This window comes from Dipodomys spectabilis, unplaced genomic scaffold (assembly GCF_019054845.1).
Source record: "Dipodomys spectabilis isolate Male_0828 unplaced genomic scaffold, ASM1905484v1 ptg000002l, whole genome shotgun sequence".
Taxonomy (NCBI): domain Eukaryota; kingdom Metazoa; phylum Chordata; class Mammalia; order Rodentia; family Heteromyidae; genus Dipodomys; species Dipodomys spectabilis.
Genome location: NW_024870679.1, coordinates 19,009,059 through 19,021,274, shown reverse-complemented (window position 1 = coordinate 19,021,274; position 12,216 = coordinate 19,009,059). Strand labels below are relative to the sequence as shown.

Here is a 12,216-nt window from a genome sequence, read left to right as displayed (position 1 = left end):
ATCAAATAAGTCTACAGGTGCTTTATCCATATAGATCCTTCATGGTTTGATACCTTTCAGTCCGTTCTCTTTCCTCCTTAATCTGTCAGTTCATTTACTTATCCACTCGCGCATTCTTCTTGTCCTTTGCTTAAATGTTTTATCATTGTTGATGAGCAGCAATCAGAACACCACATCTGGTTCCAGGAGCCTCTCTCTATAAGGGCACAGTTCTTCACTTCTTGTTTTCTTTTGCTACTGGCATTTGGTGTGTTTCTTAGAAAAATCAATAAGTATAGGAAATGAATCTTTTACATAAATAACTCCTATGTGCTCTTAAAAACTTTCCTTGTACCATATCTAAGTTTAGAAACCATTTCGCAGTAATCATTAAGCTAATGCCTCCTGTATACAACGAAGAAGGACCTGTGAATGGTCCTGGAGTCTTTGTCACCATCTTGATTATTTCTTTACCTCCTGATAGAGGTTTATGCAAAGCACAGACAGAGAGTCTGAGTTGTGCCGCCCTTATTGTACTGTAGAATAAACTTAAAGGCGTTCAATGAGATGAACCCAAACACAGTCTTGGATGTGTTTTCCACTCTGAGAAATGTACACATAGACCTTCAATGTCAAGGTGCCAACAGTTCCAAAGTAGTTCAGTTGTGTGTTTTTTAAAAAATTATCTGCACACACCAACCTTTCTCACATTATTTTTAGAATTGGGTGTTCTCATGATTTCCAAAATATTAGATGACTGGCTGAATTGTAGGCTTCTGCTAACTCCTTTCCTCCTTCCTTGCTTTGAAATTAACAAATTAGTAAGACCTGTTTTAATAGGCTGCTTGTTGCTTTTGGACCTGTAGCAAAGCAGAGCACCATGGCAGAAGTGTCCGGGGAGGTTCACAGCCTCTGCATGCTCATCCCACCAGCCACCGAGCCAGAAGAAGAAGGGGCCAGGCTTCCTACGATAGCCAAATCTCCGGGAGACACTAACTGGAGCACAGCTATTTGCTTCTGGACTTGGATTTGGATTTGAAATCTACTATCATTTGAGATTGTTTTTCTTTCGCTGATGGAATGTTATATTCTTGCATTCCTTCAATATTTTTTTTTCAATTTGAGCAGTTTGCCTATTACTTCTCTTGGTTTTGACCATGCTTTGACTTTATTCAGTATGATCTATAAATGTTTCTTTTTCAAAATTTGGGGAAAATATTTCTCCATCTTTCAGAGAAAGAAATAACTCATTTTGAAGGAGGTGGATTTTGTTTTGTTTTGTTTTGTTTTGTTTTGTTTTTGCCAGTCGTGGGACCTGAACTCTGGGCCTGGGCGCTGTCCCTCAGCTCTTCAGCTCAAGGCTAGTGCTCTACCACTTGAGCCACAGCGCCACTTCTGGATTTTTCTGCTTATGTGGTACTGAGGAATCGAACCCAGGGCCTCATGCATGCAAGGCAAGCGCTCTACCACTGAGCCACCTTCCCAGCCCGAGGTGGGTTTTTTTTTAATGAATAAAGATTTCATGAATCTTTTGCTTGAAGAACATTGAGTATGTTGTCTCTCTGCCTTCTGGCCACCATCGTTCCTGATAAAAAGTCAGCTGTAAATCTTATTGAAGGCACCTTATCTGTGATGATATTTTTTTTTCCTGCCTTTAGAATTTACTTTGTTTTTGCCTCTAAACAGCTTGAAAAATAGAACTAGGCATGGCTTTTTACCTTTTTAATTGGAGTTTATTGAGCTTCTTGAAGGTATAAGTAACAGTTTCTCTCATTGTAGCAAATTGCCACTGACATGGTGGCTTAAAATATTTCTGGAGGTCAGGAATCTACAATGTTCCTTGGGGTAAAATCAAGTCATTAGCAGGGCTGCATTCTTTCTACAGGCACTTGGAGAGGTCATTCCTTTGCCCATTCATGCTCCAAGAGATTGACTGCATCTCTTATATCACAATTCTATCAGGGGTTTCCCAACTCTTCTGACACTATGTCACTCTGACCTTCCTTCCTCCATCTCCTAAAGACCCTTAGAAATACACAGAACCAGGGTAACTATGTCATCTCAAGTTGTTTCACTTAGTTATGGCTGTAGCATAGCGAAAGGTTTTGGTAATTACTATAGGGGCATATTTGAGGGAACATTGATCTGCTGACTGCAGTATATAATCATGTTTTCTATCCAATTTGAGAAACTTTAACTTATTTCTTCAAATTTTTTTCACTTCCTTTTTCTCTTCTTTCTTATATATTTTAAAGATAATTTCCTGTTTTTTAGGACCCTCACTATGCAAATGTTCATGTTTTAACCGTGTTCTATGTGTCTCTGAAGCTGGTTGTTCTTTCTCATTCTTTATTCTTTCTGCTCTTTAGATTTTCTGATTCTTTCCTCTATCTGCTAAAACTCTAATGCACATACAATATTTCTCAATTCAGTTAATATACTTTTCAGCTCAAAAATTCTATTTTGTTCTTCTAATATGTTGTATTCATTTCTAGATATTCTTTATTTGGTGTAATATGATTTTCATATATTTCTTTAACTATTTAAATATAGTTGAAGACATAAGTCTTGCTCACTTAGAAATCATTCATTGGAGAGAAACAATGAACAAATACTTAAACAGCCTTACAACTTCTTTGAAGGAAGATTATATAGTACTAGAGGGAGAATGATGGAGTAGCCATCATTGATCAAGATGCACTCTACCCAGAAATTGACATATTGAATTGAAATGCCTTTATACAACCACTTAATTAATTTTTTTTAAAAAAAGACTCAGTTCAGGGGGGGGGAATCTATACTAGAGTGTTATTTAGAAGCTTCTCTGTTATTCAAACTGAGACCCCAAAAGAAGGCATCTACCACTACATCATGCTCATAGGTTTGGTCACAGAGTTAGGAGTAAACATGTAAGCGTATGCTATAATTGAGAAACAACCAACAGGATCTGCTGAAGAATTAGGTATAGTCAGGGGTGAGGAGAAGACAACCAGGTTTCTGACTGAGAATTAGGGAATATTATGAGAAGGAAGTTTAGATACAGGATCATATGCATATATGCACAAACAAATTGACTAAAGTATGGCATACACAGGAGAGGAGCCCAGTGGTATAACTTCTTTAAACAACTAACTTACAGTTTAACAGAATAAATATCAGGAAGCTGAAACACATTTCTGTGGAGGATGACAAGAGGAATGAACAGATAAATAGACAGAGGAAAGATAGGTGCATTCAGTCACAATATTCAATACATATATGTGAAAATGAGAGGATGGATGGGTGGGGTTGGAAGACATAGGGGAGAATGATCGAAGAGAAGACCTTGATCAAGATGCATTATACTCCTAATTTTATCAATGACTTTGTTGCTATTTTGAGCCTCATATCTTTGGCTATTTTAATTTCCAGTTTTATGGGAAATTTTATTATCCCAAAGTATTGATAATGAGATCTATTTTCCATCTTCCCTGGATTCTTGTAAAAAATATGTTTAAAAATAGAATCATAATATAGAAAGCCAGATACAGCTTTGATGGTGGATCATAGTATTTGTTTTATGAGACAGAAATATGTGGATTTAGTTGTATACCTGTTGCTTAAAAGCATAACTGGTTAAGATGGTAACATTAAATTTTTATTTGATCACAACAAGAGAAATTACCATTTTTCTCTTTGAAGGGGAACTTGAAATGGTGAGGTTGGCAAAATGGCAGTATATAACATACATTGGTCTATTTGTTATTACTAATTTAATCTTTATATAATCCAATCTATTGGTCAGTGGTAACGGATGGTTTTGACTTATATTTCCCTAAGGACCATTTCTTTTTTTTTTTTTTTTTTGAGTTATAATTTTTTTTTATTTTATTTTTTTTAATTTAATTTAATTTTATTTGTGAACATACTGTACAGAGGGGTTACAATTACATGGGCAGGATAATGCATGCATTTCTTACCAAGCATTGCAGCCTCCTCCTTTGGTTTACCCTTCACATCCCTTCCCAGCCTCCCCCCTCCCCCCCAATCCCAATCCTTCTCCTTCCCCCTCTTCCCCCCCCACCCCCCGCACCGACGTTGTAAAGCTCGTTTTGGACATGACAACTTGTACTTCTCATTGTTGCAACAGGTCCACCTGTATCCTTAAACAACTGGTTTTTCCCCATCTCCTCCACAAGTTATACTGACATCAAATATAGTGAAAGCAGGGGTTATACTGTGGAGGAGGGACATACAAAGCAACAAAGAAGTAATCTTATAAATGCGTTAGAAACGCATGCATGAAAAAAAAAACATTAAAATACATATCTAAGGGTTCATTTTCCTGACATCACATTATCTGACCTTTTCCGCTTGACTCATACATATACTAGATATAGCAAATAAGGGAAACCATGGGACCTATGTTTCTTTGGGCCTGGCTTACTTCACTTAATATAATTTTTTCCAAGTTTTTCCATTTCCTAACAAATGGGGCAATGTCATTCTTTCTGATGGAGGCATAGAATTCCATTGTGTATATATACCACATTTTCTTGATCCATTCATCTACTGAGGGGCATCTGGGTTGGTTCCATATCTTAGCTATGGTAAATAATGCTGCAATAAACATTGTTGTGCTGGTAGCTTTAGTGTGGTCTTGTTTGTAAACATTTGGGTAAATGCCCAAAAGTGGGATTGCTGGGTCATAGGGGAGTTCTATGTGAAGTCTTTTGAGGAACCTCCATACTGCTTTCCAAAGTGGTTGAACAAGTTTACATTCCCACCAACAATGAAGTAAGGTTCCCTTCTGTCCACATCCCCTCCAGCATCTGTTGTTGTTAGAGTTCTTGATTTTTGCCGTTCTTACTGGGGTGAGGTGATATCTCAATGTTGTTTTGATTTGCATTTCTTTTATGGCTAGGGATGTTGAACATTTCTTCAAGTGTCTATTGGCCATCCTAAGGACCATTTCTAAACTTCTCCTTCCCATACAGGAAAGAAACAAACATCTTGTTAAGAGGATTTTTGAGCTGTTGAGGTTTAACATTGTCTTATGTTTTCATCTAAATCACGGTGCAATAAATTGCTTTAATCTTTTCAAACTCATAACTTTGCCCTCAACTCTTTGATGGCTCTCTGCCTTTGTCTTCTCTCAACTCCACCATAAGCAGTGTTGGCATCAGGCCATTAGCAATGGAAGGGCTGAGAGGCAGAGGCACGAAGGCCCAAAGGGTGCTGGAGGGAAAGAAGGGAAGGATTACCTCCAGGAGAGCTAAGAAGGCAAGTATGCCATAACTACTGGGACAGAGCCACACATCCAGGAGGCAGGACTTGTAGAATGACGAGTTTAGGTTCATAGCCCATTCAGGCCAATGGAGAAAAATGCTTTATGTATTGGGGGAAATCCAACCACAGGATCCCATTCCATAGCCCTTCATACACAGAAGGGATGAAGGCTGTCAGGTGGTACACATTCCTAACTAAAATTCCTAACACTGATGATATATCTACAATATCCCTGAAGAGACAAGAGGTCGATCTCCTCATTGCATGATGGGGGTAAAAAAAACACCGATGCTCAGATGAAAAAATAAAAATGGCAAGGAAACACATGAGGAAATGTTCACCATCCCTGGTTGTGAAGGAAATGCAAATAAAGACAACCCTGAGATACCACCTTACCCCAGTCAAAATGTCCCACATCCACAAATCAGCCAACGACACATGCTGGAGGGGATGTGGAGAAAGAGGAACCCTATTACACTGCTGGTGGGAATGTACACTTATACAACCACTTTGGAAAGCAGTCTGGAGGCTCCTGAGAAAGCTAAAGATTGACCTCCCTTACGACCCAGTCACACCACTTCTAGGCATCTACCCTGAACAACAGGAACCAATATACAAGGACACGTGCACCTCCATGTTTATTGCACCACTGTTCACAATAGCTGGGATACGGAAACAACCCAGATGCCCTACCACAGATGAATGGATCCAAAAATTGTGGTATCTATACACAATGGAATGTTATGCAGCCATTAGAAAGGAAAAAATAATGGCATTTGCAGGGAAATGGATGGAGCTAGAAGGAATCATGTTGAGCGAGGTAAGCCAAGAGCAAAGAGACAAACAGTACATGGTCTCCCTGATAAGTGGATGCTAAATCCAAAATGTTAGGTGATACGACAAAACTAACAGGACTTAAGAAACAAAGAACTCCCACTCATCTGGTCGAACCATTACTAAATATCCCCATGCTGCTGATCACATGTATGGTGTATATGTGAACACCGTTATATGTTATAGACAGTGATAGACAATTTGCTCCAGGAAAGTTAGAATGAACTTGTGACTTTAAATGAGCATCATTATTCTACAATACTGTGAAATTCGGGAAATTATGTAATCACTTAATCACAATTAAAAAAAAAAAGAACTTCGGGGAAGGTAGGGAGGGAAGGGATGGTAGGGGGAAAACAATGGAGGGGGTAACAATGCTCAATAGGAAGTGTACTCACTGCCTTGCTCATGTAACTGTAACCCTCTGTATAGCATCTTTACAATAAAAAAATTTTAAGAAAAACACAGATGATTGCCACAACTTTAATGAACCCAAGAGAGGATTCGTGGTTCTTCATTGCTATAGTTCAGGCTGTTGTCCTTGCGTGGTGTTTGCTCTCTGAGGAGTCTCACAGCAGCTGCTCAGAGAGATGAGATGAGTTCTCCCCAAAGGTCAGCCCACAGGCCTTTATAAATGGCCGTCCTAGGAAAGTAAATTGTGGAGAAATCAAAGAGGATTTTTGACTCCTACATCACGTGATAAATATGCACTAGGCAGTGCTGGGACAGCCAGGCTTCATCATGATGCGCCGAGTTTCAGTTGTGCTCAGTTTTCACAAAGCTCAGTTGCTTGGCTGGTGTGGAGATCAACAAGGCCTGTGCCCAAACCAGATGCCCGAGACTCTCCGTGACAGCCAGAGGTAAGTAGTTTATTTGTAAAAGACTTATTTGTCTACCCAGGCTGGCTTTGAACCACAAGTCTCAGATTTCAGCCTCCTGAGTAGCTAGGATTACAGGTGTGAGCCACCGGCGCCCGGCTGACTTTCTTTTAGAAAAATCCCTGAATGGTGTTATTAATCTGTGTATGTGTGTATGTGTATGGGTGTGTACACATGTGTGTGCATGTACTTATGTGTGTGTTTGTGTTTTAAGTAAGCAGGTAACATGAAAATTAAATGTTAAATATTTAATTATTGCTATTGGCATTAAATAGAATACCTGTGCTATTTTCTTCATCTGCTCCAACAGTTTTCACAGTTCCACTAATTACCTTATTTATCTTACGTCCATTTTGTTTCCATTATGGGGAGAAAAAACCCTAAAAGTTAATTAGCAAAATATGTCATAGGTGATAGCTATTAGTTATCTATCTAATTTGTATCTCCATTACTTAGTTTGGAAGATTATTTTTTTTTCTTTGTCCATCATAGGGCTTGAACTAAGGGTCTGGGTGCTGTCCCTAAGCTTTTTTGCCCTAGGCTGGAGCTTTCCTACTTTTAGCCACAGCATCAGCTGTTTTTTTTGTTTGTTTGTTTTTGTTTGTTTGTTTTGGTGTTTAATTGGAGATAAAAGTCTCCCGCTCAGGCTGGCTTCTAACTACTATCCCTAGATCTCAGCCTCCTGAGTAGCTAAGGTTACAGGCATGAGCCATTGGTACCAGGCTGAGAAGATTCTTTGGTCTGGTTTGGTCGTGGGCTTGAACTCTGGGCCTGGGTGCTGTCTCTCAGCTCTTCAGCTCAAGGCGAGCACTCTACCACTTGAGCTACAGCACCACTTCTGGTTTTCTAATGGCTTATTGGGTATAGGAGTCTCCTGGTCTTTCCTGCCAGGGCTGGCTTTGAACCACAATCCTCAGATCTCAGCCTCCTGAGTAGCTAGGATTACAGGCGTGATCCACCAGCGCCCAGCTAGAAGATTCTTATATGTAAAGATGTGTGTTGTTTTTTTAAAGTCACTCATTGAGTTGTTTGTTTTTTTTTGGGTCCGGTCGTGGGGCCTGAACTCTGGGCTTGGGCGCTGTCCCTCAGCTCTTCAGCTCAAGGCTAGTGCTCTACCACTTGAGCCACAGTGCCACTTCCGGCTTTTTTCTTTTTGCTTATGTGGTGCTGAGGAATCGAACCCAGGGCCTCAGGCATGCAAGGCAAGCGCTCTACCACTGAGCCAACTTCCCAGCCCACTCATTGAGTTTTGTCTTGTGTTTGGGGCCAGATGATTTGTAGTAAACCGACTTTCCTATTTAAAGAACAACCTAGCTTTTGTCAAGCTATGCCTCAGAAACTCAGTCTCAACTTGTGCTTCCTATGAAATCTATCCTTAGCCAGGGATAGGAGCCATTTCCATTGGCAGAGAGGTTGAGCTGGATGTCAGATGTAATTAACACAGGTCAGAGTCCATGCACAGCTGTGTATGAGTGGAGCTGGTTGAGGATGGCTTGTGAGCTTCCCAACCATTGCTCTGTACAAACAGGGCATGAGGAATATGCAAAAAGAAAGGCATCTCACTCCTCAGTGTCTCAGTGTCCACAAGGTCAGACCAAGAAAAACATACTTCTGATTCCACTGTGCACACACACACACTCACATACAACACACAAAAATGGTAGATAAGATAGACAGATAGATATAATGCCTTATGTATATCTTATGGACTGACATTCAAGTCATTAAAATATGACTTGAAGTATGACATGAACTATGATTCAAGTCATATTGTAAGATATCGGAAATAAACAATGTGTGCAAATTCAGAAGCCATTATTTGTTGGGGTTTTTTGTGTGTATTTTTGTGGGGTTTTTGTTGTTGTTGTTAGTTGTGGGGCTTGGACTCAGGGCAGGGGCACTATCTCTGAGCTCTTTTTGCTCAATACTAGCACTCTACCACTTTGAGCCACAGCTCCATTTCTGTTTTTCTGGTGGTTAGTTAGAAATAAGAACCTCATGGGGACTTTTTGCCCAGGCTGGCTTCTAACTATGATCCTAAAATCTCAGCTTTCTGGGTAGCTGGGATTACAGGCATGAGCCACTGGTGCCCAGCTAGAAACCAGAATTTTTAAAGATCCTGAAACACTGCAAAATCACTGTTAAAATTTAGTACCATAAAATTTTAATTACACACAGATGGAATTCCATTACATCCTGTGAACAAACCTAGACGTCTGTTCATGAGGGGAATTATAATCTACCTTTCCAACATCGTGAGTGAAGAGAAGGTATGTGCCACTGTTTTTTTCATAAACTTAAATCCATCCACCCCGTTCATACAGAAAATGAAAAAATCATTTGTGCATATTACATCAAACATGCACACCGAATTTCTGAGAGGAGACATGGGTTCCCAGTCCAACTAGAATGCCGCTTTACCATGAAGCAATGCCTGCAGCATGGCCAGTACATTTAGGGATGGCTCTCATAATCATTTGATCCTTTTGGAACTGTAGCACATGGAAGATTTTGTGCATCGATTTTTTTTTTTTAATTTATAGATTTCTATCAGTTTCAACAAGTCAGGTCGTTTCTCTCCTGAGGTCACCTTCTGCTAGGTTGTCTCACCAAAACTGTACCTCTCTTCTACAGCCATGCCTGCCTGTCCACAACCTGGGTCTGGGGAGGCAAACATGGCCACTTCCTGTTGCCCTGGAAGGAGAGGAGGGACATTGCCTGAGCTTCCTGGTGAAGGACTATGAGGCGTTTGTTTCTATTGGTCACGCTGTGTGCGGAGGGCGGGTCAAACACAGGCCTCCTTCCTAAAATCCACTGGCTGATTACCATGTCCTCTGAGGTAGCTAACGAGGTTGTGCTGAAGGTGGAAAGCATCGTTTTACCACTTAGTCCTGGAGTCTAGCTAGTGTGGCCCTCCCAGCTGTCCGCATGGCACAGGGATCTGTGGGAACTGGAGGTGCTGGCCCCGTGCGGGCTGACGCAGCTCCCTGCAAACCTCAGAACCCAGGCCGTCCCTGCCTCTAACAGCGCACAGCCACAGAGCTGTTCCTTGGAGCCTCAGAGACCTCTGACCCTCTAGATACGTGTGGGCCACATCTTGTGCCTGATTTGCTTGCTTTGGATTAGACAGACTCAAGCTGTCCATTTTACCTGAGATTCCTGCCACCCACAGTGCCTCCATTTCAACTGCTCATCTTCCTGTCTATGAGACAGCGTTCTCACACATTACCTGCCCAAACTCACTCTCTTTCTCTCTCTCTCTCTCTCTCTCAATCTCTGCCTTTACTCTGAAGGCTGGTGTTCTACCACTTGAACCACAGATCCACTTCCAGCTTTTTGGTGGTTCATTGGAGATAAGACTCCCAGAATTTCCTGCCTGGGCTGGCTTCAAACCATGACACTTAGATCTCAGCCTCCTGAGTTGCTAGGATTACAGGTGTGAACCACCAGTGCCTGACTGCTCCCAGTACTTCTATGTTACAAATAGAGGTGCAGATCTCTGTAAAATATCAAAAGCTACAAGGGTACACGCAGAAAGGGATCACAGGATTAAACTCTTTCCTGTAACTTCCTTCATGCGGTTGACTTGTTGCAATGAAAAAGTATGTCTTAGGAAAATGTAAATGTTGCTAAAAGGAACAAAGCTGGGGGATGAAGGGATATTTCTGAGTCAGGCTGGAGAAGTGAGTTGTGACCATCATAAGGGGACTGGGCTGTTGGCCTTCAGCAGATCTATTCACCCTTATAAGCCTACCATCAGCCATGCAAATGGGTGCCAAGCCCCTCAGCTGAGCTAACTCCATTTGTTGTACAGCCTGAGGTCAGCCCCATAGGTCAGTACTACCCAGATGGCATGGTGGGTTCTCTGCCTAGCTACGAGTCAATCCTTGCCATGGGCTTTCTTTGTGCTCTGTTTCGTAGCTGGGATGCCATTTGACATGAGCAATCAGACACATGTCAGGGAATTCATCTTCCTGGCATTTTCCAACCACCCCAACCTCCAGGGCTTGTTCTTCCTGGTCTTCCTGACCCTTTACCTGACGGCCGTGCTGGGGAACACGCTCATCATCCTGGCCATCCGAGCCAGCCCCGCGCTCCACATCCCCATGTACTTCTTCCTCAGCCACCTGAGCTTTCTGGACCTCTGCTACACGTCCACCACCATGCCCAGGACGCTGGTAAACTTCTTCCGACAGGAGAAAACCATCTCCTACGAGGGCTGCCTCACCCAGATCTTTTTCTTCGTGGCCTGTGCTGGCACAGAGTGCGTCTTACTGGCTGCCATGGCCTATGATCGCTGCGTGGCCATCTGCCACCCTCTCCAGTACCCAACGCTCATGCGTGCACGCGTGTGTGTGGGCTTGGTGGCTGGGTCATGGCTATGTGGGCTGGTGAACTCAGCCACGCACACAGCGCTGACCTCCACGCTCACTCTGTGCGGCCCCAACCACATCAGCCACTTCCTCTGTGACGTCCCGCTGCTCCTGAAGCTGTCCTGCTCCGACCCCACGGTGAATGAATCCGTGCTCCATGCGGCCAGCGCTACCATCGGCCTCAGCCCCTGCCTCTTCACCGCAGCCTCCTACCTGCTCATCCTGTCCGCCATCCTCAAGATGCCCTCCGCCCAGGGCAGGAGCAAGGCCTTCTCCACCTGTGCCTCTCATCTCACCGTGGTGGTGGTCTTCTACGGAATGGCCAACTTCAATTATGACAGGCCCAGAGAGGGCTACTCACTGGACGTGGACATCCTGGTCTCTGTGCTCTTCTGCGTGGTCACCCCCATGTTGAACCCTGTCATCTACAGCCTGAGGAACAAGGAGGTCAAGGGCGCCTTGAGGAAGCTTGCTGGAGAGTGTGCGTGCGTCCCCTGGCGATAACCGACGTCCAGACCATGGAGTTCCCTCTGGATGTAGTAGGTGCTCATGAAACCACTGAGGGATGTGCGATAATAAGAAGGCTACATTCCTGCCCACAGCTTCCCCAAAGTGGATCCTTCCAAGAACTGCTCTCTCACCTCCTTTTTCACAGACACCTCTTTCATTCCACAGGTCAAAAGACGCTTAGCTAACATCCACCGGGTCTCAGCAGCAGCTCAGTTGGTCTTCCTTCTCCCCACAAGCACAGGAGCACAAAGCCCAAAGAGGTCCCCTTCTAGAAGGCTTCCAGTGTAGAGTCACACATGAGCTATGAGAAGGGGGAGGAATAAAGCAGAAATTGTCAGTGGGCATGCCGGTGGCTCCTATAATCCTCGTTCAAC

At 42.8% G+C, this 12,216-nt stretch overlaps 1 protein-coding gene across 1 annotated transcript; it reads left to right on the top strand.

Moving 5' to 3' along the window:
* The first annotated feature begins 10,885 nt into the window (after positions 1-10,885).
* On the top strand, positions 10,886-11,836 carry LOC122112311 (olfactory receptor 1020-like). The gene has a single exon (XM_042685091.1). The coding sequence runs from the start codon at positions 10,886-10,888 to the stop codon at positions 11,834-11,836; it is 951 nt and encodes a 316-aa protein (XP_042541025.1).
* The last annotated feature ends 380 nt before the right edge of the window (positions 11,837-12,216 follow it).